The 25633-nt window shown below is 40.1% G+C and overlaps 1 protein-coding gene across 4 annotated transcripts in view; it reads left to right on the plus strand.

The window, feature by feature from the left end:
* Positions 1-25633, plus strand: part of LOC114877651 (venom dipeptidyl peptidase 4-like) — a 111307-nt gene that overhangs the window by 1688 nt on the left and 83986 nt on the right. For 3 of the 4 annotated variants that reach the window (XM_029190512.2, XM_029190513.2, XM_046286727.1), the window contains 3 exons: positions 13495-13699; positions 24940-25034; positions 25154-25228. In XM_029190512.2, coding sequence (XP_029046345.1) covers positions 13495-13699; positions 24940-25034; positions 25154-25228 — 375 coding nt within the window. Of the gene's footprint in view, positions 1-6828; positions 7023-13494; positions 13700-24939; positions 25035-25153; positions 25229-25633 lie in introns of those variants that run through there. The other variant, XM_029190511.2, reaches the window with a different exon arrangement.

Here is a 25633-nt window from a genome sequence, read left to right on the forward strand (position 1 = left end):
AGGCTTAATATTCGTTTTCTTGTTACTAGTTTTCCGTATTTATCTCTGGATCAAACTTTTTTTTGCTTAAATGTTCTTCATGGTTTTCCTTTCGAGTTTTTATTTACGAGTACCTACCTTAGAACTCTTTATTTCTCGTTTCATTTCTTCTTCTCTTTTTGTTGTTTCTTTCGTCATTTCTTCTCCCGGACTTCCTACCCCGCTACGTCTTCTTATCTTTGAACTCCTTTCTTCCTATGCATTTTTCTTGCTCGAAAGTTACCACTTTTAAAAGCTTCGTCGTTGCCACTGTTCCGTCTTTATCTTTTGGAAAGATTAAGATTGAATAATTAAAAGGCGAAGGGAAAAGGGCAGGACTCCATTTTTCAAGTCATCTTGCTGCCTTTGTACAGAAGAAGACAGCTAAGTCTTAACTTGCAGTCAACTTTTAATTGCGTTGGCTTTATCGGTAAAGAAATATAGTATATTATAGCGTATACTAACGTAAGTAATTTAGTTTCGGTTTAACTTTAGACGCGTGAAGGTAACATTAGCAGCGAAAGATTTACAGTCACTTTAATCCGGAAAGTGGCAGAAAGGTAAAACTCGTCTATGCAATATCGATGATATCAGATGGATCGTTAAACACTCTTTTAACCAGAGCTTATGGCGTTGTTAAATTCAGGAAATGACTTTGGTAATTCCCCACGGTGGAAGCTCGTTTATCTGGATGTCGATCATCCGGATTTCTGGTTTAGCCAAACAGATTAAAATCGAGCCATCTTGTTCGCACCAGCGTCGTCAACTTTTCACTAACCAGAGATGCTTTATCCTTCCTGGGGAATTTTTCCTTGCAACGCGTTATCGATAATTGAAGAACGAACGAAAGGATGCGGTTTTGCGACGAACAGCTTTTATTAGGGATAAACAGAGTATCCAGAGTCTGGAGTCATTCATTATCGCTTTATCTAAGCCTCGTACCTAACAGTTGGAGCGCACATTGCGCAGTGTGCTCTCTTGCGCAATAGAACTGCTATGCAATTAGCCAAGTGTCGCTCTAATAAGGATTTGTTGGGTAGGTTGGGTCAGCTTGAATCGACCTGTTTACCGTTAAACAGATGGACACCCTTGTGGATTCGTGTTTTCGACCGTGAACACCAGAGAGAATTCGCGTTATAACGAATGTTGGACCAATCTGGAACTTTTCATTATGCTTATTATCTCTCTCTAAGTGGCACGAGCTTAGGATCCTAGTTGGCCTTTTAATGCTAATGCGATCTAACTGTAGCCTGGCATTAAATCAAAAGAATAGGAATATAAATCAGTGGACACAATAAGCAGGAAACCTCGAGTTCGTCCTCTGGTTAACTGTACCATGAACATTCAGGAGATTTAGATGTTTCGTCTTACTTACTTTCTCTCTAATTCACCGGCACAAACGGGTCACCGGTTCCACCTTTTCCGTAGCTGTGAAACGTTGGATTAAAATATGTTGAAAGTTAGTGGAACTCGACTGATTATGAAAAAGAAATTTCCATTGTAAATTCACTGTTTATCTTAACTTCCGGCCGTGTTCCACTTCCACTGAGATTATCTTCTTGTTTTCAACGTTTTGTTTATTTCCTCGCAACGCCTGCAGCGTCGGAAGGCAACGCGAAAGTACCGGTTAATAAATACACGAAAAACATTCTATCGGAAAAGAGGGTAGTGGACTTAGAGAACGTAGAGGAGGAGGAGGAGGAGGAGGAGGAAGAAAAAAAAAGGTGCAGGAGAATGGAACAAGGGAGAAATTCCTTGGTATAATTTTATGAATTGCAGTCCTGCAGCGTGTGTTTTTGTAAGGTAGAGGCAGAGTTGCAGAGACCCCGGTAACAAAGCATGTCATCAACCGTGCCGAGTTGAAATCTTGGCGTTTCGGCCGTTTGAAGTTAACTCGCGTCAAGACCAGACTTTGTACTTTCATCTTCCTTGAGTTTAACATCTTGTGTAGTTTCACGGCTTACTCTCTCCTGCATAGCTTACTCGTACATCGAGATATAGCTGTTTTCCTGAGAAATAGAGGACGAAGACGAAGAAGGAGGGAGAGGCTATTTACCGAACCGTCTATCGGTGAAATATCTCGAATACCTATCTTCAAAACGCGTATTTCCGAATAGAGCACGGCAGGGTGTATCGCGTTCGGATCTTGTAATTACGTTCTGCTTAATTAGTCTCGAGAAGTTCTTTTTATTTCTTTCACCGATATCGCGGGATCGCGCCAATCGAGAGAAGAAATTTTATTCTTATCAGAACTTTCGAACGAAACGTTTATATCATACTTTTACCTCTAAATTGATGTGTCATAAGTGCCGTCCGATGACACTTTCATGCGATGAAATTAATGTACTTTATACCCATGTTAATTAAGACTCGTTTGAGTAGCAGGCTGTCCTAAAGTTTGACTAGCAGGTTTTTTTCCCAACGTCCTATATGCTCGTAGTGAAAAGGGTTTAATAGAGGAGAAAGAAAAAGAAAAATCGTAAAGAGAAAGCGAGAGACTCATCAGACGGGTTATGTATTATGCATAGGAGTCAGTGGTCTCGGTTGAAATTGAACGCATCCCCTACCGAATGTCTTATATAAAGGCGTTTCAACGTGTACGTGCACTTCCCTTTATGTAATATGTACGTGTACGCGGTGGCATTATTTCTTCGAATTTTGGGGTTCGTCCAAATTGGATCTCGCGTATTTAGTGGAACGACTACGACTCCGGAAGGAATTCGTACCCGCGTACATATACAAGTCGAGTTTTGTATGTACACACATTCAACTGCTGGCTACAATAACGGCGAAAACGAATGGCAATTCTGCTATTTTCTTCTCGCCAACGCAACCCCATCGTACACACACCGTTTCCACCCCTTCTTTTCCCGGTGATCTCTGCCCGGCCACAAAGTAATTCCGAGTTATTCCGTGTATTCCATCGAATTACTTCTTCGCTACACTTTCTTCTAATAATCCGGTCGAATCGCTTTTGTTGCTGAAACGTTGGCCAAGTAATCCCGGAACGAACGAAGGGGAATGGTAAAAGAAAAAGGGCAGTCGATGGTGGTGAAAGACTACTAGTTGTTACCCTTGCTTCGGCGAGCGGAAATAATTACTCTTGGGATAATCCACCGAATATTTACTTTCAAGTGTATGGTTTTCACGATACAAATTTCGCAATTTTTTCCGGAATTGCAAAATTTCATCGTAACAGGTGAAAGGTCGGCTGTATTAAGTCGATTCTTGATATTGGAAATCGATGGACAAAAAGAATATGTATACATATTGTATATGTATATATTTTCGCGCGTTCCTTTGTGAAGACCGACCTAATTCCAGCGTCCAATTCGCGATACCGGGAAAATAAGGTTGCACCGGGTCGGCCGATACCTGGTTATTTGTTCATCCTTGACTGGCGCGGCTGTATTCAAACTCTGTACATATTACCTTTCTTTTCGAAATGAATCCTTTATGCGAGACTCTTTGATCGGCATTTTCTTTGCGCGCCTAATGATTGGGAACTTATCAAACAAAGAGTAATCACACGACGACGGTTAATGTTATTACTCCTTTCAATTTGTTCGTTTCAATGATTGTCTTCGGTCGTGTATTTATCGGGTAAAGATAGAAAGAACGAGCGGCAATGGGTGATAGATCGCGAAAGGAGGGAAGAAATCCCAATAATTTTCTTTTCGAACGATAAATGCTTCAACGTTTTCTATCTTAATTTACTTCCGCTACAGACAGAGGTTTTAAAATTGTATCTATCGGATCATTGAAGTGGAGAAAAAGGAAAGGGTGATCGAGCGTGAAGAGGGGGATGGGGTTAGAGATCGTAGCGAGACAGAAGCAACTTAACTGTACAAGAAACTAATAGCGCAGTGGATAAAATATGTTGTGGTCAATTTAACTTTGAGCCACCACCGTGGGAATCGTATTGTCGTTTGCAAGACTTGCACGCGATAAATTCTGACGGCATTTGTTTTGTTGCTTTCTTCTTTTTACGCCAGCCCTCTGTGTTGCGAAAAGGCTAGCCGAAGAAAAATGACTTCCTGTCTGTAACATGACACAAAAGAGCAACTTAATCCGGTAATATCCGCGGTAGAACTGGCCGGGAATTAATCTTGTAAGTAATTAGCGACCACGGTGAAAGGGCAATGAAACGAGCGGAAGGGATTACCATTAAATAGAGGATCCGGTTGTTTATGAAAAATTTTGGAATTCTATGGGAAAGTAGGACGCGTTAATTGCACCGGCTGCTCTGAAAATACGGGCAAAAAAAGGATGCCTCATCCTTTAACGTCCCTTTTTCCCCCTTTTTTTTTTAATTTAATGCCTTCAAATTGAAACTCTCATTCTTTGAAGATTCAAAATTTAAAATATGCATCGAAGGAGAATCGGTTTCGAAATACGTCTGATCAGACGATCTGTATATTTCCTTCTCTTCTTATTTTCCTTTTTACTTTTTATCCTCTTGCTGCTCCAGTTTACATATCCCGTCCAATAACTATATTTCGTTGCAACTTTCGATGCTTCAGTTCTTTTCCCGATGTATCCCGAGTAAAAGTTTGTTCAGATCGATAAAAATTTCAGCGCAACGCGTATGAATTTACGATGATATTGATTTCAAGATTTTCTACTTTCTGAGGGCGGCTCAGAGTTTCCTTTTCTTTTTTCCTCGTTCTTCGGCATTTAAATTGCTTTTAGATCGAAGCGTATCAAGGCGAATCGAATTGAACTTGATAACATTTTGATTGAATGATTCGCGGGTAAACGAGTGAAATTGAAACGTCCTGATGAACTGGAGAAGTCAGTGATTGGTGTAAATAATTTCATCAGGTTTAATATACTTGTTGCTACCTCGAACACGTTTCGAATTAACGGTATTCAATTTTCGTTTTCAATCAAACTCTATTCATTTTTGATCGGTTCAAAAAGCTTCGTGTTTTTCACAACTACGGAAAAACTGCCAATACGTGCGTGTAAAATTGAAAAAGATTTTGTGGCGCGTTTTATTGAAACGTTGTCGTATAGATTTCATAGGTCTAGCTCACGATTAACCCACTTTCATCATTCGAAATATTCATATTCAAAAAGCATATTAACCCTTGAAAAAGATACCGGAGTCAGTTCAGTGTGAATGGGCCTCAAGATTGTTTGGTAAAAATATTTCGCCAGGAAGAACATTCAGGTCGTGCGATTCCTTTTACCTCGCTTCATTTCACTTCGATTCGATTCGATTCGACTCGATTCGATTACACCTGCACATACTCGTGATTCGTTATTTAAATGCTCGAAAAATATCGTTTTCTCTTCGCGTTAACTCCGATTTAATTCTGTTTACAAACACCTCTGTTGAATGCACTCTCGAATAAGTGGGAGATCGTGTAAATGTTTGAGTGGTAATTTCTTGAACAACGGCTTACATCCGACTGTACTTGCACAATTGTTACACAAGAGCGCAAGAATTGCATTTCCTCCGTTATTCAAACGGTTACGCGACACTCTTCCTCACAAGGAAGAAAGGTAAACGTAGAAAAGGACGCACATGAAAGGATTGTGCAGTGGAAAACACATTTTGAAATTGGTTATTCAAATTTCCTAATGCGTAGAGTGTAGAGAAAACTTCTCGATCGTAGAACGTCGATTGGAACGAATCGTTGCTTCCGCAGGAGATAAAAGACTTTCTTTCTTGAAACAATTTTATCTCGATACACATTTAACATCCCTGAGGATATTTTGTGAAGTTATCGTGTGGAAAAAGAGTGGTAATCGGTAACAGTTTGAAACACTTTTTGTAAAGCTGTTGAAACCGTACGAGTACCGTTTGAAACATTTATGCCCGTCAAAGGGCTGAAAAGCGGCTACAGCTTGGCCGTTCATTCGTTGAAATACTTTGGGAAATTTGTGAAAACCTTCTTCTTTCGTCCGCGTACATATGCGATTACGTTTCTCTACGATGATAAAAACGACAAGAGAAATGTTTGGTTGCCTGTTCACGTATGTAACTTTGTAACCGGAACGCGTAGCACGAAAACGCGAAACAAAGGGAGACACGTGAAACTCGCTTACGAATTATGTTTTCAATTTATTGTTTCGCCAGTTGAAACTATAGAGCAACGTTGTTATCTGTTGGTCGAATTTTTGCTTGGAACGTTGGATAGAAAATATTTTATTTTTACTGAATCACGATACGATTGAAAATCGAAGACATGTTTTATTATTATTAGGATTGTTTCATGAGAATAAAATGTTCTAATTCTCGAGTATTTGATTGAATATGGAAATTAAAAAAAAAAAAAGAACGGACTGGGGTTCTTTAAATCATAGTGTGGCAATCATACATTTGAAAAATGAGTGTGCGATAAACGAAGATTAAAATTGCGTTTGCTATATAGCGTGGTTCATTTTAACGCCGCAATTTTCCTACGATTTTCAACGTTTCATTACACATTTTAATTGCCCCGTTTCACCTCATGCCGTTTCCATTGTCACGTGAGTCGGACGGCTACATGAAAATAGACTTTCATCGGCAGAAATGTAGCAACAATGGCAATTGCATGGACAAGCGCGCTCGTTGCAAACGGAACAATGAACCGTGAAACGTTTGATCGGGAACTAGTGTGTAATATCGATTTGAACGAGATCATGACATGACCAAAATTCGTACGAAGGAAATCGGACCTAAACAACGAGGAAGCAATGATGAAACTTCTCCTTTCTACGGGACTCAAGCGAGACCGGCGAAGAAAACCGAGAACGGCCGAATACGGCCGAATACGGCCGAACTCGGCCGACGAACAATTCTCGTGTGAGAGACGGAGAGGGAGATAGTCGCGCGACGTACGGACAGCCGATTGTACGCTCCCATTTGATCGTGATATTTTTCATCTGTGAACAATTAATTGTGCAATAATTTACCCGGAATAGTGTTAATTACTACCAGAAGATCCTGCTTTACCAGGATAACTCAATTTCCAGGCTTACGGATGGCGTGCCTAGTCCGGTACTTCCGACACGTGAGCGTTCACTTTTCTTATTTTCTGCATGTTGTCTGCCGACGCGACGTATGTACCACTTGTCAGTTCACCTTCTCGAATAACACGCGTTGCTGTGTTAATCCTGTAGAGTTAATCCGATTATCCTTATACGTCTCTCAAGGTACGTTACTTTGGTCTTGTTATTGTTTTCTCCGTAGCATTTACGAAGGATTTCAATAGGTTGGCCAACGGCGGTTACAATGGCCGCCATTTTGGCGCGGGATTACAGTGCACGCTAAGGGTTCTTTTTTTAATCGTACCTCCCGACGACGTAAATCAGCGAAAACGAAGTCGTTAAATATCGCGTATTCGATAGAGAACCAAGTTATGGTTTAATTAGAACGTGTGCGTATTCGCGTAATAATTTCACGGGGGGAATTTTGAACTTTTTCTCTTTTCGTTACGTTGCCTGTAAGGGAATTTCGTGCCGCGTGTACCGCGCATGCGCACCAACCATCGTTTTAAGCGTCTAATTGAGTTTGACGATTGCGAAAAAAGCGAATTGTAAATAGCTAAGATAAGAAAATGAGAGTCAGTCGTTATCGGACTGTAAATAATTAATTTGCGCGTACCGCTTGACACGTAGCGTTGAAATTTTAAACGCTTATGTTGGTTGAATCACCACCGAAAATAGTTTGACGTATATCGTACCGGGTTTTTTCCCCGTTGAAAGAAATCCAGTCAATCGTTTTACGAAGACGTTCATGAGATTCGATGCTGCAGTTGATAGCTGCAAAAAAAGCATTGCTTTGATTGTGTCTCGTGCAAACTTTGAACTCGAATGCGTTTCACTAGGTGATTCAGATTGCTCCCAGGCTTTTTCATAACGGCGGAGATTGTTATTGAGTATCGAACCACCCTTTTGTACGTTTCCCGTTTCTCTTCTATTCCACGTTTGTCATATAATGCATGGCGCTGTTATTCGATTGCATTCTTTCTTTTTTAAATAACGTTTTTATTATCTTGACATTCTCCTCTGTATTTTCTTTGAAAACATTCTCGAACGATTAAACGGCTCGTTAGTTTATATTTTTATTCCTTTCTCTACCTGCTGTGAAGTTTTTAATTACCACCGGTGATAACTTCTGTTCAAAATTTGCTAGCTGTAATAATTATCTTGAACTTAAATTACTTGGTAACTATATTTCCCGCGAAATCAAAAACCGCGGAATCGAGAATAACGGGATATCCTCTAGAATCTCGGAATTAATGTAGAAGTTTAATTTTTCATTTCGCTCAGGATCCACGTCCAACTTGAAGCGCGATTTATTTGAAGTTGTAACCTCGAACCAGTTAAATTTTCCAAGCATTTTCTTGCAATACCTCGAGGCTTGAATTTTTACGTTATTCGAAAATTCAAAACTATTTTCAGTGAGAAGTCGAATATTATAAGTAACAAGATGGTGAATATCGAGTTAAAAACGAAGGAAAATTCGTTTTTAACAAATTTTTCTCTACTCGTTTCTTGCATTCTGTTAATTAATGAAATTTGAGATAACGTAACGCGAGTAAATTTGAAGCAACGCGTACACCGTTTGGTTAATAAATGATGGCTCGAATGCTTTTCATACCCTTGACACGAATCCGATAAAACGATTACATGGAAACAAACCGTAAACGTGAATAGGGGGAAAATACGTGTCACGTGAAACATTCCTCCGAGACCGTGCATCCCGATCTCTACCGTTATAAACTCAATTAATAATGACACTGTGTGAAACGCGTAGCCAGCGAATGCGCGTTTTCACGCTATTGGCATTTCGATTTACAATCGCGTAAAAACACGTCCTGTAAGCTAACGCGTAATGAAAGATCGTCGTGTGATTGTTCTGCTGGAAATTGGCCGACGGAATAATATCAGTCACCGTGCATTGCAAAAAAAAAAAATAAAAAGATAGGCTGAAATCGAAAAGTAAAATTTTTAATTGCCACGATTCTACGAATCGAGAACGACGAAATCAATTTTTTGTCTCTACAATTATCGTGATGGAACACAGTTGACATTGGCAAACGGGTTGAATACTCCTTTCTCGAATCGGTCGTTTCTTCAGGGCCAAATTTCCACATTGGCTAATGTATGCATGTGAAAGTCGCCAAGGTTGATATCCATCGTGCAATTCTCTGCTGCAACGAACGGTTGTTAGTCGATACTATCATTTCAGGAAAAAACAGTAGGAAGACTCTAATAACGTTCTATTCTCGTCGTGTGCGTGCAATCTTCAGGCTAATCGAAAGATAGAAATAAATAAGCATCTAGCTAATGGGTCATTTATTATCGGGTTTTCCAGTTATAAATTACTCCCTCGTTGAGTGTTCAATGATTCTACTGAGAATTCCAAGAGTTATTTAATAAGTTCTCCTTCTGTACCGCCCCGGTCATAAGGAAGAATTTACTTCAATTATACAACAAGGTTCAGGGATATTACATTTCGAGTCGTGTACTCCGCTTATTAATATTATTATATTCAGCTAATTATTTCTGTGTTACCGGTCTTCCTTATTCGAATAAACAATTAATTTGCTTCCACGTTACAACGCGGTTATAAATGTTAGGTTTTAAATGAATGTTATATCGTGAATAAATCGAGGTAAACCAGGGTTTCAGAATTTGGGTAGTTGGATGTCGCGATGAATTGGATAAATGGTTTTGCGTTGAGTTCCAATTACTGTTAGGTTTGCAATTATTAGTTGGAAACATATGGACATCCTATTTCAGCAATTAATCGTTTTAATAATATAACGATTACGTATGTAGGTATAATTGCAAAGTGTACAATGCCGCTTTAGAAGTTGCCAAATATATAATTAGATAAATCCATTGATCGCGTGAAATGATATGTTAATTACGTTTTGCCATTAAAACGTTTGTTTAAGCGTTCTTTGATAATGCAATATTCATGTGACTTCTGTGTACAAATTGGATTTAAATTTCGCTAATAAATGATAATGATCTGGCTGGGTTCTCAATCAATTGCTAATTGAGTATCAGGGAAGTTGCACAATGAACCACGCGAATGACCTGGTTCGTTTCGGTGTGAAAGGGGCATTAATCTCCAAAGGGTGAGCACATCTCTTCGCATCTTGGCTCGGTTCGCTGGCTTTCACTAGAAGATCGGCATAGGTACTGAATCGCATCCTTTCTCTTCCCGATTCTGAATACCGAAGTACCGGTACTTCACCGTTCTTAATACGATGCTTTCGCGATCACTGTTCGAGTTAATGCTGTATGAACTTCGGTGACCTTTTCAATTCGAAAATTGCGCGAAGAAATTACGAATCCGATGTACTTTCTCTCAAACGAAAGTCTCTACGGTACTTTCTAATTATATACAGATTTTTGCCGAATCATTACTTGTAATATTAACTGAAATCACGAACCGATTACAGTCAGCATTCATATTCCCCTAATGATATTTGTACGAAAATGAATATTTTTGCAATTGGAAATAGCGAGATAAATAAAAACATACGAATAATTGGAATATATGTTAAACAACGAATCATTTGTCCAAATATTAATTGAAAATATTTCTCAAGGGAGATTACGACCATTGCAGCGATGTTCGAATTTCATTTCATGCAAATATTAATTTTCGATTTGTTTTAAAAATTAAAATTAATTGGACATTGAAATTGGAAATATTTCTGTTGGAAATATTCTGAACCAGGTAACAAAGTAATTGCTCGTCGTATAAATTATCTCCTTTCTTAGCGTATTCGAATCTCCGTTACGCTTTTATACGACGCGAAGGTCTAATAAATCTGAACGGCTGGCAGGATAGGCGTAAATCAGAAAAAATGGTTAGAAGCACTTTAAACGCGGAGCTCGCAGACGGTCGTATCCACCGTTAACCGGTCGATTTTCTTGAAGGGTCGAAAAAGGTGTAGTTTCATCAATTTAGATAAATGAAATTATACCGAGACGTGGTCCTCTTTCTGTACCCTTCGCTGTGAATCAAACTGTCTCTTGAATAGTTTAGACATCTCGGATTATTTTTCTGTTTTTTTTTTTTTTTCTATACTGCTCGAAGGTGTATTATTAAAATGTCGAAGCCAGACATTGTATTTTTCAACTCGAGAGATATAATTATTTCGTCGGATGAAATTTCGTAACGAGCTCTTCTCGTCACCTCTTAGCCGTAACAGGCTTTACCGAGAATGAATGTGTCCATAGGGGGGTGAAATTTAATTTTGATAAAGGAGGCTTATAAGCACGATGTCGAGGATCGTTCAGGTCGCAACGTTAAAAGATACGTAAGGCTGTTACTTGTCCAAGAATATGGAATCCAAGGGCCACGATAAGACTCGCCGGATATTACCTCACGTCTCGCTCGTATATTTCTTATCGTCTCTACAGAATACCTTGCGAATCCTCAATTACCCTTATAAGAAGGTTTACCGGTCCATATGCGATCATTCGTTCCTTGTTACAAAATTACATGTACCTACCTATATAATCTATACCCTTTGCTCGACAACTTAATAATAGTCATATTTTTTATAGTGGCTACCTATATAAAATATTGTTATTACTATAACAAAATGTAACGTCGGAATTGAAATAGGAGGTACATATAGTTGAAGTGTAAAATGGAAGTACCTAAATCTTTGCAAATCCTTTAAAAATCATAAAGTTGAATATCCTACAAGATGAAACGTTCAACGTTCGTCTGAAACTTATCTCTTGGGTCTCGAAATCCGACGCTTTATATTACTCGCTCTCTACATGTTACATCTCCCTCGACGAATTAACGAGCAGCAGAAATGTTAGAATTGAACTACGTAGAATAGCTTCTTCTTTCTTCCAACAGTAGATTTCAGAAGGGAATTAGTGCTCGAGTAAAACCATTCCATCGTAATAGGAAGTGTTTAATTCACACTGTTATATAATTTTATTTTATCGAGAAAGGAAGTCTGTCTCGTTAAACGTTCCATCAAATATCTGTTTGCTTTAGGAAATTGAAATCGTTTTCGAAATGTCGAGGAAGGAAATCCTTGATTTCCTTAGTTCTCGTGGTTTGTCACGTTTAGTAGATTTTTCTGAATGACTTTCTGTTCACCGGTGAAAGAGAGAGGAAGAGATACAGGTATCGTTTACTATACGAAGCCTTCTACGGTCCATAAATCCGCTTTGCTCGAGGCTTTCGTAAACGCTGAAATATCGTCCACGGAAAGGAAAAGTAACAGCAGGATTTGCTAAACAGACCCTTCGACGAGGATCACTTTTATCATGGATACTCTGTTTGTTCAGCCATGCATTGTAGCGATCCTTCCTCTATTATAAATCATTTGAACGTGTCCTACGGATTATGCTATCCCTTTTTTTTGCTCCAAAGAAAAATGAACGATCTTTCGAGAATTAAAGAGTAACGAGGGAAAATGAAAATGCTCGACGATCTGGAAACCACGTGTAATAAAAGCGACGATAAAATGGCGACATGATCGTTCAAAATTCCTTTTTCTTTCTTTCTTTCTCTCTCTCTCTCCCAGGAAACCTTTGCCACAGTAGTTACGTTGGGTGGAAAATTGAAAAATGAAACGATTCGAAATGGTCTCCCATTTGCTACCATGTTAGACAATGCGTTAGCGAACGAGTTCAAGGACTTTGAATATTCTGATCGATATTTGTTTCAATTTTCTGCCGAGAACGGGACGATTATTCCCGTTGAATGGTCTTCGAATCGTCTCGCATTCAGAGTTGATCGCGCGTGGAAGTCTAAGGCTGCTTTCACACCAACGATGAATGGAATTTAATCATCCTTACTGACCGTTTTCCAATGAAATTGTCAGAATCCAGATGGAAATTGAAATTTTCTCTTCAGAATGATCTGCTTTTCGTTTTGAGTTTTCATTCGAAGAAAGACTGCTTCTTTTCCTTATTATTATTACAGTAGGTCTTCTTCTCTGATGTAAAAAGTCATCGATGGTTTCGTGTGAACGTAGCTTAAAGGAGCTTTTATCTTCGACGAAACGCTTTCGATGGCACGAACCAAGTTCTCATCAGGGAAGTTGAACGTCGCGTTAAAAAGGTTCGAAAGGTAAACAGAAAAGAGAAGAATTGTTGCGACACCCGACTGACTCGATTCTAGAGTAAAAATTGACGGAATTATCGAGGCGAAAAGTGGAGCCGAGTCCTATAGGTAAAAGAAAATCTCATTAGATCGGTACTCGTTCCTGTAAAAGCTTATACAACACACTTGACACGCTTTGAAAAATTTCTCTTTAACCTGCTTTCCATCATTTTCAACCATCATGCTTTGAATGGTTAGCGTTGAAAGGATCATATATGTAAATTAAAGTTCTTTTTATTTGATCCATAATTGAAAATTTCTTCGGGCTTTTATTAATCCTTTTGTACATCTTTGAAAAGAAATTTTTCCGATGAATAACACGCCTGTTGCGAGCTGGAAACCGGAATAGGCATTAACTTTGTTTGGTGTGATTGTTGCAGGACCTGATGACGAAGTGCAAGCAGAGAAATTGGCGGCGTTTGCTAGCCGGTGGCTTGGTCGTTGTCGTCGTCCTCGGGTTGGTCGTCGCAGCGGCGATTCTTCTAACCGGAAGCCCGAGAACGCCAAGCGCACCTGGTATTTTCCTTGAAGAATGGCTCGCAGGCTCGTTATCTCCAAAGAGCTTCAACGGCACGTGGATCAGCGGTAAATATCTTATATTTCTTTCAGCTACGTAGAGCCCTCTTTGCTCTGAGTGGCTTCGTTCTATGAAAAATTGCTCGCTATCAGAACTGCGGAGAGCTTGTTTTCAACTGCTTGAGAATCGAGTAGTTTGCGATATAGAAAATTTAATGTTTAAACAGGAATACAAACCCCATACATATTCTCAAAGTTTAATGATGCTTAATCAATCGTTGATTGATTAAAATTGCAATTCGACAAACAGATTTGCAAACTAGGATCGATAGCTGTTGTATTTGGTAGTTTATCCAGGTGTAAAGTATCAACTTCCTCGTGTCCTGGTCGAGCGAAGGGGTAGTGGTGAACGATCTGGGGAGGGTAGGTAGAGAGGGGGTAAAGATACAACTGCGAAATCCCGATTAATCGGTGAAATCTTTATTGCGGTTGTCCGACGCAGCAGTTTGCAATCGAGGGAATTTGACGTAGGCAGTAATTAGAGAGAGCGAGCGAGGGATCATGGATCTGGGCGGGAGTCGTCCCTTGCTGGGAGAGGCTCAGGCTATTGCCGCAAATTGAGGGTTTCGATTCCGGCTGTATCTAGCGTACGCGTTTCCCTGTGTACCGGATGGCACAACGTTAATTTCCCTTTGCTTATACGAGCTATCGATTTGCGCCATTACGTATGGCAAACATCATTTTCAACAATCATTGAATTACGCCTTGATGAGTGGACGGTCACGTAGCAGAATTAATTTCGTGCTTGTTTTTCCTTTGATTACCGCGTAGCTGAACAGCACCGACAACGATAACTATGACATTGATGCGAACGATGTCGAGAAGCGAGCTTTTTCAGATAGGAAGGAAAATTTCCCGTGGAATTTTATTGTTTTTTCCGAGGGTAAAGGAAACTCGTGAGCGTGTCGTTGCTGATAGAAAATATCTTCCACGAAGGAACGGAATTTTCTAAGGGACAAAGACGAAACTTACCACACGGTTTTCAACGGAAATTAAATATTCTTCGAGGAAATAATGCCCGCGTTTTATGCTACGGATAGAAATTCTATAGATTCGAGACGTGCACCGTTCTGGTTACGATTGACCCAGCCAATGTCTTTAGATGGTTAGGTACTACGAACATAATTCGACGAGGGGATCGTTCGGAACAGAGGGAAGAGAGAAAAATATCTCGAGCTGATACTTAACTTTCAAGAAGTAGTCTCTACTCTCTAAAATGATCAGCCTTTCTTTGGCCAATAGCTGACAGGCTCAGTGCCTTGTCATGATTGCCTCTCGAGCCTCGGGCAATTTGCCAGAAGCTACTCTCTGTCTTACTGTCGTCTCCTTCTTCTCAACCAGAAAATTTTCTCTTCAGAACGATTCGTATCACTTGTTACGTGGTCGCATGTGGACCACTTGAACTGCATCTCTCTAGGGTTGCAGCAATCCTTGCAGATCCATTACGAAACGATAAACATCAAGTAGTTTCCCATTTGCGAATTCACCGCCTTTTATATTTCTATTTCTTTGGCGTTTACGCGATTCGACTGTTTCTGAAAGTATTTTCATTAGTGATACCTTTAAGCCTGTGTTCCAACGGGTGCCGTGTAAAACGCTTGGAAATTGATGTGCTCTCGTATATACATAGCCAGAGCATACAATCCTCGTTGGATTCAAAGCGAAAACTTTCAAGTTCGTAACACGGCCACGCCGAATTAATTCAGCGAACAGAATCTTTGTTCCGCGGTGAAAGTGAAGTTTCTCAGGGACCGAACGGTTCGAACGTTCGCACAATGCTTCCGACAATGTCTATAAATGCTCGAGTGTCAAACTCGACCGAAGAATTTCCATTTACGAGCCCGCGGGCCGTCGCGACGAGAGCGGAGCTAATTCAAAGATAAATCACCGGGATCGATCGATAATATGAAAAATTCAATCACCAAAATGTTGAGATTGTATCTTTGCTTTAGCGGATAACAAAATTTTAAAGTTTTTTCGAAAATTTTGAAATTCTTCTCCGAAATTCATCCGTTCCCACTGGTTTTTGCAAGGGTATAAAATTTTTGGTATAAAATTTTAACAGATAACGATGGTAACCCATTAGGGACGATGTTGCTTGAATTACCGTCGATGAAAATATAACGACGGGATAATAGAGAGAGGAGTAATAAAGTTTTCACCGAAATGTGCTTTTTAAATTGCCTCGGAGAGCTATCGCTCGAACGGAGTAGCTAGTTTTAAAATTAATTACACCGATATATAGAATTTCACCCACGATGCATCAGCATTATACCCGCCCTGTCCTGTTGTACACCAGATTATCAGTTAATTAAGGATTCAGAAGGCTTTGACGCCAACTTGTACACTGCGCGAACTCTTTGATTTTTAGCGTTGATAATTAAATTTGTTTATTCCTGCGAATAATCTATTTTCCATCATCTCGCAGCATCCGCTTATCGCCAAAAGCTGCCGAAACGTCTTGAGAAAATTCATTAACCGTCCGTTCTCAGCTCCTTCTCTTTCTGCGAGGTTTACCAGCTGATCGTGAAACGATTAAAATATTTGTGGAATACGGGATCGATTATACTTTAATTTTTGACGTATTTAAAGTAAGCTTTTTATATTTCAGTTTTTTGATTTCGATATTGCGTGTTAGATATGAACGTGTTCTCTGCGCCGGTCAAAGTGTGAAAACGTTCTCGTAATACAAATATTGAAGGGGTTAACATTTACAGTTACTGCCACCTAACACATGGGTGTTTAAACACACTGAGATTAATTGCAAACGTAATGTTCTATGCAAAGGGTGGCGCCCATAAAATCAACTTCTAAACGCGAAATACAAATTGATGGTGTTGTTTGGTAATCATTTACTTTTTTGTGTGTTGAAAAATAAAACTGACTCTCTGAAAGGATGAAAAGGAAAGAAGGAGGGAAAGGAAAGCATATGTTAGCTGCATTATTCTATTATTTCTGTCACGTGCGCGCGTGCAATCTCGCAAACACGTACGAACAGGTTGAAAGCTTCACGAGTAAGCTGAACAATTTTTACTCGGCAGGATTTTCCGAGTGACCCAGATATCAGAAATTAAAGGGAGCCGAAACGCTTCGGGCGAACAATGCGTCTGACTACAGTCGCTTCTCTGTCGCTTACATATTCTTTGTGACCGCGTTCATTCCATTAAACCATCAAATTTTAATAGATTAACTAACAGAATACATTTCGAGGGAGGAAACACAGGGGGAAGAAAAATGAACTTTGTAAGTGTTTCTCCTTAAAACCGCTTGCAATTCAGTTAATGGAACAGCTGTATGTTAATTTCAAACTTTATTATCCAATTTCATTCTACTCTCAATAGCAGGCTGTAATTCCTTTTCCTATTTCCAAATTAATTTAAACACAAATGAAGTATACTATAAAGGGAGGAATTCTGTAGGTGAAAAAATTCTTTCGTCCAAGTAGTATGTCCTTTTATTAAGCTCGACAATGGAGCTCATTACCGGACATTTTTATTTCCTTAAATATTAATTATATTCACCGACAGCGTTGTCCTTTTGCATTACCCGAGAGCCAAGCTCATTCCAGGTCGAATATCTCACGATCCATCGCGTTCGAGACTGCATTTTTTCTCCAGAACTCCTCTAATATCTGACAGACGAACGCATATTCACCAGGACACGCATTCCTTTCCGAAAGCTCATTTTCGCTAGATTATCGTCCTCTGGTTCGACCTCGTTTTTCTATGGCCTCTTCGAAAATCTTTGCGCAATAATTTTGACCCGTGGAATTTCGCTCTCCAACCGCGAAGCGTTTCTTTCCTTTTGTTCAGCCGGAAATCGTCGAGTGCTCGCTTGCAAACGAACGTAAATACGAAAGGAGAACCTTGTTGCTGTTTCGCGTGGAAACGTTCTGACCGCACACTTTTCCATCCTCTATTTTTAACCGCTTGCCAGCTTTTTATTTATCTCCTGGCGAGGTTCGTTGATTCAGAAAGGACGGCGAAAAGAGGCAGAAATAATAACTCGGGAAAATTGTGTTTCAACCTTCTCGTTATAATTTCTTTTTTTTTTTTCGCATTCGTCCCTTTCAACGATTATCGGGGTATTAGGTGGTAAAAGTAAAGTATAAAACAGCAGGGTAGTTGAAGAAGACTTTACCGAGGCTCATTGGTGTCTAAGAAAGGGAAAGAAGGGAAGGAAGGCAGCGAATACTAAAGAGAAAAGGGACATAAGTTAAGCGAAGAACTGGCCAAAGTTTCCTGGTGCCGGATACGCAAAAACGTATAACACAAGGAAGTTCGTAAACAGCTCGAAAGCAGTTTGCGAACTGTTCGTCATAGCGTGCACTAGGCAGCCCTCGGCCCGTGCAAAGAAGAGGACATTTGCGAGCAATTGCTTTGATCTTATCGCGCGGCTGAAGCAGTCGTAAAAACGGTGCTAGGGAATACATATATACTAGAGAGGAAAAGCAAGTTGTTTGGAAGCTGTTCGTTCGTGAAACTAGCCTGAGATTTCTCTCGCCGAAAATCAAATTACATGGCGTTCAGATGTTTTCAGACAACACTAAAGTTTTCCATTAGCCTCGATATAAATCAGTACATAGCGATTTCGCGAAGATTAACCAACACGCGTGCAATTGACACGTACAGGGTGAATTCGTCTTTGGTTGTTTCACGGTTTATCCAGGGAACGCGAATAGAGTCACCTCAATTTTGCAAGGGGGATGAAAAAGGGGGGTTGGTCGGGGTAGTCGACGGTGGCTGCGGTTCAGCCTAGCGTGAAACTCTCATCAACCACCATAATTACCGCCATAGAGTATACCTTTCTGGTTCTCTTCCACCCGTACATCGTTGCTTGCTGCAATCAACTCGTCTCCGACTGCTGTTCTTCTTTCCTCGCTCTGTTTCCGTCATCTCGAGCATCGTATATCCGCGTTTTCATCTTCGTCTTCAACTTGCGACCTAGAAGCTTTTTTACCATGCGACGAAGAACATGTTACGCGAGGGAGGGGAAAAAGCGACAGGAATGGACTCGTGCTCGTTCATTTTTGAAAGAACCTTTGCTAGCAGACTTCGCGAAATCGATTGGCATTAATTTCCTGCTCGTTCTCCCTGTAATTGCACCCACTGTGCCGTTTCTTTCGCTCTCCCACACACACGTACACGTACACGTGCAAAGCGAGATGTGTTTTCTCTGTTCGCTTGATCGCGAAAGATGGCTCGATTCGTCAGACCGTTTTTCATTGTTAACCGAATTTCCAGCGACGGTGAATTTGTTCCCTTTTCCCTTTTTCTTTTAATTAGGAAAAATAGAACGTGGGAAGTTTGTTTGATGAATTTAAGGGAATTTTTATGCTGCTCCACTTTCTTTTTAACCCCTTTTCGGTCGCGCTCTTTTCTCGCAGAATTATTTATTCGAAGGATTTATAATTTAAGCATATTACTATTACTGAAAATTTAATTACCTTTCTCGGTAGCAATTCGAACATTTAATTGTTGCATATTTAACGTCGTGTTATTAGAAATTTATAGTTGTGGAACATATTATGGGTAGAGAATAAGCTTGCACCTTTTAAGCGACCTGAAACATTGATTCATAATCGTGTTCACCCATTCGCGATGCAATCGTGCGATAGCTGAGCTGGTAATTAAGTAAACATCAGGCGATTCCTATTGCCAACCAATCGGACGTTGCTGTCAGATTAAGGGATAATCCTACAATTAATCTGTATCGATCGAATGCGGTAAATACTTGCCGCTGGTCAATCTGAACGCTTTACGGAACATGCTGATCTAGAACGATTAATTTCTACCGCACGTATCACCATAAATAAGTGGAATCATTCGTATATCCATCGCGAATTCTTGAGCAAAGGATTGGAAATATCTTATTATATTAATTTCATTGGCAAGCCGCGACTTGTTCTGTCGCGATTCATTTGCCAGTGTACTCTTTACGGTGGAACCGTGACAAAAGCTATTCATCGAACAAGATTCAGGGAAGCAGAAGCCAGGGAGAAGTCTATATAACAGGTGTGAAACAGAAGGAAATCACGGAAGCAGCGAGTTCGAAGCTCTGTCAAAAGTGAAATCGTCGTCGCTTTCTGTGCGATCCCCTTCAGTCGGTGTCGTTAATTAAGACGCGATAGAAAGATGACGACGAGAAGAACTAGGGAGGGTTTGAACAGTAGCGAGCACAAGTGAACATAGTACACACAGATAGAGAGAGAGAGAGAGAGAAAGAGAAAGTAAAAACCAGGGCAGAGGAATAAGTTTCCAGTTGGTAATTGGAAAGCCGTAGCACGGATAACTCTTCTTTCAGAGCCGTCGGCGCGAAAAGTACCGAAGAAATTCGAACAAAACTGTATCATTCCAGCCAGGGCGCGCATAATGGGCGTTGATTAAATCCGCTTCTAGCCCGGGACACTCACTCTCGGATTAAAATAGCGTGGAGCTTTTCTTTTTTCCCCCTTTTTCTTTTCCATCCCCTCCACACTTTTTCCTCTCCCGTTTCTTCCGCTGTGTTACCTTTCGCTTCGAAACTTCTCCCTCGAACGATCTTCCGCTCCGCTTTTCCGACTGCCACCCTCTCTTGTGCCTAACGGGATCTCTAATTTCTTGCACTTGCCGCTTTTGTTTCTTTCCCCCTCCCCCCGAATTTCTCTAACGAGAGGAACAACTTCTTGGCGAAGAAATTTTATCATCCCGTTAGATATTTCACGATCAAAGAATCGATCGAATGTTCCTCTTTTCGAAAGGAAAATCCTCTATCTTGTAATTGTTTCAGTATTTTTGTTCGAAATAATGGACGTTCCGTTCGTCGTGAAAGGCGTTAAAAGGAGCGTCGAGTAAAGGTGTTTGTAAGTGGTCGGATGAGAAGCGTAACGAGGTCTCGATAATTGAAAATTCCTTCATCGAATGGGATCGGATGTGTAATAAAATGGTTTCGTTTAACTTTGCCCGTGATCAAAGGGACACTTCCGTCGGTTCGTTCTGTTGGAATGGAACAAAGGAAATAGGCTTAATTAATGACGATACAGTGCCGATTACGATCGATCAAAGGAATCAGGGTGATCGAACAAACACTTGGATATTTCTGGTGAACGTTCAAAGAAAAAATGTTTTTAAAAGAATTATTACTCGTTCGATTTAACATTGTATAATTTCTACTTGATAAGATAACAATGCCGGATAAAGAAGGGATTTTTCAAATGTTTTTTCACGCCGGCCGATCGTGAGATATTAAAGATTAAGGGGATGATTTAATGGTCGTGTGGAAGCTTGGGAATTTCGCGTAGCCTGGCAATTACCCTTCCAACCTTCGATAAAAATTGTTATCGCCCATAAGCCTTGGAGGCCTTAAAATCCTATATAATCTTCGCGGATGATAAAGTGGCTCCATAAGTGGCGTAATTGGCCGGTCGAGTTTTAAGGCACGTCTTGGGAGCAGGTTTCGATAGTAGTTTCGCTATAGCTTGTTTCTCGAGGGATGAAATATGGTTTGGTTACGGTTACGACACGGTACCGACCTTTCCCTTTCTATCTTTCCTGATGGAACTTTGCTGCTCCATTCTCTTCTTTCTTTTCTTTCTTTATGAAATTTCTGAAATTCTATCGTTGTCGCGATATCTGCGGAGGACATTTTTCTTCACACGTTGACGGTCACCGTGAAAACTAAGTCGAATACTAACTAAATTGAGAAGTGAAATTTATTTAATTTCCACACAACATATTGTTATGCCACGACTTCGCCCGCTTGGTTGATCCAACTTTTCGGCGCGGAAAAACAAGAGGGAAACGAGGAAAGAGATTCATTGGAATTCCGCGCGTGCTGTAGGAATAAATCTTGCCGAACGTGAAAATTTATTCACCCTACTCTTTCCGGAATTAATAACCATATTCGTAACACGCAGCTCCCGCCGCGACGGGTTATAGGATCGGGGGAGGCGAATGCACGAATATTGCCCTCATAGATTTAACGACCGCAGAGAAACCGTATGTCTACAGATTGATATTCTCTTTTTCTTTATTTCACATATTTTCGAGCAATTCTATCAACCTGAAATTTCATACAGAAATGTATAAGAGTTACCGTAAGTTGGCAAGTGCTGAACGCTAGTTTTTCACGTGCGTTAACTTCTTCCTCGACGACGGAACGTTCCCTTAATCCCAAGCCTGTTATCAGAACCGTTACCTTAAGCGTCTTCTTCCGTTTACAACACGTCGTTGAGAGTTTCTTATAAAAGCATGCACACGCAGCAACGACCGCGAGATCGTAGCTCTCTGTAAACGGCGTCGTACGGTATAAACGTTTACCCCCATAAGCTGGACTCATACCACTCCTCCGTCTTTTGCTCGGTAAGCTTCATTTCGGGTTACAGCGATTGCATGCACATCATCCTCTAAAAGAAACAAGCCGTTCGTTTCAAGTTGAAATCCTCTGGAAAATATTTTCATGAAACTTTCAAACGAACACCCTGAAACCAAACACCCGCGTACACGCGCGTTTAATTAATTTCCTTTCATTTCCTATTTCGTTTACTCGTCCCTTTTCGTTTTTTTTTTTTTTTTTTTTTCTATCGATCGATCGTTCGTGCTATCAATTCCGTTGCAAAAGCGGAACTCGCAATTTTTCACAGTATCCTGCCAGCATCGGTTGTCGATTTTCCTAACGAATCGCGCTAAAAAAAAATTGCCCTCATGATTGATGCATTTTTTCCTTCTTGTCGGATGCAAGAAACGAGCGTGAACACGAAGGAACGGTCGCACCGCTGTTAAATTTTCATTCGCAATCTTCCTCGTTAAAATAGACGAAGCGACACGGCACACACCGATTCGCAGCAAGTGTGTTATTAATATTGAAAGGAAGTTTGCGAATTTTGCTCTCTCGAGATTCACGGATTTACCTGAGAGACTGGAAAATAATTTCGTTATTATTTTGGGTGTTTCAGTTTGCTATCGCAAATTGGCAGTCATTTGTATTTCGTTTCACTAATGAATTATTATCGCTGTAATCCACGTAACGGCCAACCTGCTAATTAGTTTAACTGGAGAAACAGGATCGATCCGCAATGGAAGGTCGGTTTTGTATAGGAATCGAGAAACAATCAGGACATAATTCATCGACGGGTATACTCGTATTTACAAAAAAATTAAACCATGAAAAAAAACGGTGGTTCACCCGAGTGTAATTATTCCTGTGTGGTGTGCACTTTATAAAATACTCCGTGTGCTTGCGTTATTCCCGTACGAACGAACTCGATTAATACGCGACGTTATCAGGGAAAAGGTGTACAGGTCATTTCACAATACTTGTGATTCGAGTAATTGGCAATGGTAAATTAAGCTAATATAAGTTGATGAATTTTCATTAATTTCAATTAATTCATTATTCCTTATTCATTCATTATTCAGATCAATTATTCATTGTATTAATTTCTCTCGTGCCGCGTTTCATTTTGGATTTGGGTATGGCCCTTTGGTAATTGTTACATAGTGATTACAAAGGTAATAACTCATTAAAAGGTTTTATTTTATTAAAAATTCATTTTTTATAATCAGACGTTTAAGGGATAGCTGCGTGTTTTGAGACAGCTTGTATAGGCAGAGGGTAGAGATAAAAGCATGGATTCGAAAGGGGTGAAAGCAGCATATAGCTATAAGCACTCTGACGCGATGACGCAAATTAGAAGCTAACATGGCTATCGGTATGTCAGCGTTTTTTGAACACGATGTCGCTATTATGCTGTGCACGGTCTTGGAGCTTCGTTAAAATCGGGTTTGTTGCCGGAGTGCCGGGCATGGTTCTCGACAAAAATATTGGTGACTCAGTTAAAGTTGCTCGAGTTACAGGAGAAAAAAATGTTGCCGCTCACCGGCCATCGCTGCTAGCAGTCAATGTGTTAATTAAACTGCGTACTTTTAACTAACTTCATCACAGTTTCAACAAAATTTTACTCTCGAGTCTCGCCGAGTCGACTGTGTACACCTACCTTGGTGTTTATTTAAAAACTGCTGGTACACAGCTGGTAGTTGCGATAATTCATATAAAATCATTTGACGAATTAATTGAAATTTTAATCCCCGAGGAATTGAAAATTCAATCGAATTTTCTTCTACACTACAGGTATCAATCTCAAAGGTTCGATTCGACGTCTAACACAGGACCAACCCTATTAATCCGTATAATCCGAATTGCTACCTCTAATTAACCGGAATTGACGAAGTTTTGCCGCAAACGAAATCAAACCGCAATAATCCGTACCCTCCTTTAACCGTTAACCACCTCTGTCCCTAATTAGCCGGGATTAACAAGATTTCGTTGTGGCCCGTGGGTCTAACGCGTAGCTGCACCTGTAACCGGGTATCCGGCCTCTCGAGCCTCGATATCGAGGGAATAAACCCGTCGAATGACAACGATTGCCTCCGGACATTTTTCCTCGTAGCATCCTTCTATATAAAACTATGAGACGAGACTTGGACGGAATGCCAGAGCTTTTTAATATCCGGCATCACTTCAAAACAGATGAATCAACCACAACGGTGACGCGGAACCACCCACAGGCTGCATCCAATAACGATTGACGTATGTCACTTGCAGCTTCCGATAGATAGTAGAAGTTGTCTAATATATTTACGACGATAGGTATTTGAAAAATGTTGCTATACATTACTTGATTAGACTTGTAGCGCTTTGAACGCTGTCCCAGTAGTAATATCGGCGTATGGTCAGACACGGTGTAATATAGATTAATCAACACTTTGACGCTTGCTCCTATGTATCCATAATTTTAATATTCAACTTTTTATGCTATATTCTTTATTTCCATCTATTTTATCAGATGTTAATTGCAATCTGAAAATTAGTAATTTTGCAATGTCACTAAATGAAGCTCCAAGACATAATCTTATCAATAATCTCCATTAGTACCTCTATCATTTAGCTTTGAAAAGAAAATCCCAAATAATCTCCCTTCATATTGGTGACCACGTGACCAACTTTAATCAACCCTTTTCCATTATCATGTTCTTTCTGCATTAATTTTTCCCCAATTCAATTGAATTCAGCTCAATTCAAATCAATAATCAGTCACTCTAATTAAAGAGTATCAATATACATCGTTCCATCGTAAACCGATGAAAGGTAACTTGGTTTCACACTCTCTATTGTTCTTATTCATCATTGTGTTTTTTTTTCTCGCGATAAAAGCTCGTCGCGTTGCGAACGGCTCGTAAAGGGAAATACACGTGTTGTGTTCTCTGTTTCAGGAAACGAGATACTGTATCGCGATGAAACGGGAAATCTCTTGATCTATGATGTCGCAGCAAGAAAGCCGAGAAAAATTCTCGACTCTAATAACAATGTGAGTACAACAACGTTGAAATCGCTTGTCTACCTTGCTTCGTTTTCTAACAGAGAGTTAACGGATAGAATCATTAAATCACGAAGTATGATTTCAACCAAGTTTCCTTGGATTTTCAGGCGTTGATGTCCAGTTTTGATCATCAAATTTCCGCCGATCGGAAGTATCTCCTCCTGGCCACCGATTACCAGAAGGTAAGTCACAACGAAATCACAATTTCTATTATATTTCACGCGTTGTCATAACAATAATCGATTAGAATTCGCGAGTAAAATCGTTTGTATAAAAATTAGTCGGGGATAGAAACGAAAATTTCGGCGTTATTAGGTCGATCCAGGAACTGCGAATAAATTTCCTCAGTGGACCGACCACGGAATTACCCAGTGTGATAGGCTTCGATCAATACTCGCAGCTGCTGGCCATTTACGTTTAGCACACGTGTGCTATCTTTAATTATTTCAACGATTGGTATACTTCACGGGTGAAATCTACCCGCTAACTGTGTAATAAATGCCGTAAATCCGCTGCGCTATAGTCCAAGAGAAATATATAGAAATTTTCCATTTATTTTTTATTGCATTAATCATGGTACATCCTGT

The sequence above is a fragment of the Osmia bicornis genome, chromosome 8 (assembly GCF_907164935.1).
Source record: "Osmia bicornis bicornis chromosome 8, iOsmBic2.1, whole genome shotgun sequence".
NCBI classification, from domain to species: Eukaryota; Metazoa; Arthropoda; class Insecta; order Hymenoptera; family Megachilidae; genus Osmia; species Osmia bicornis.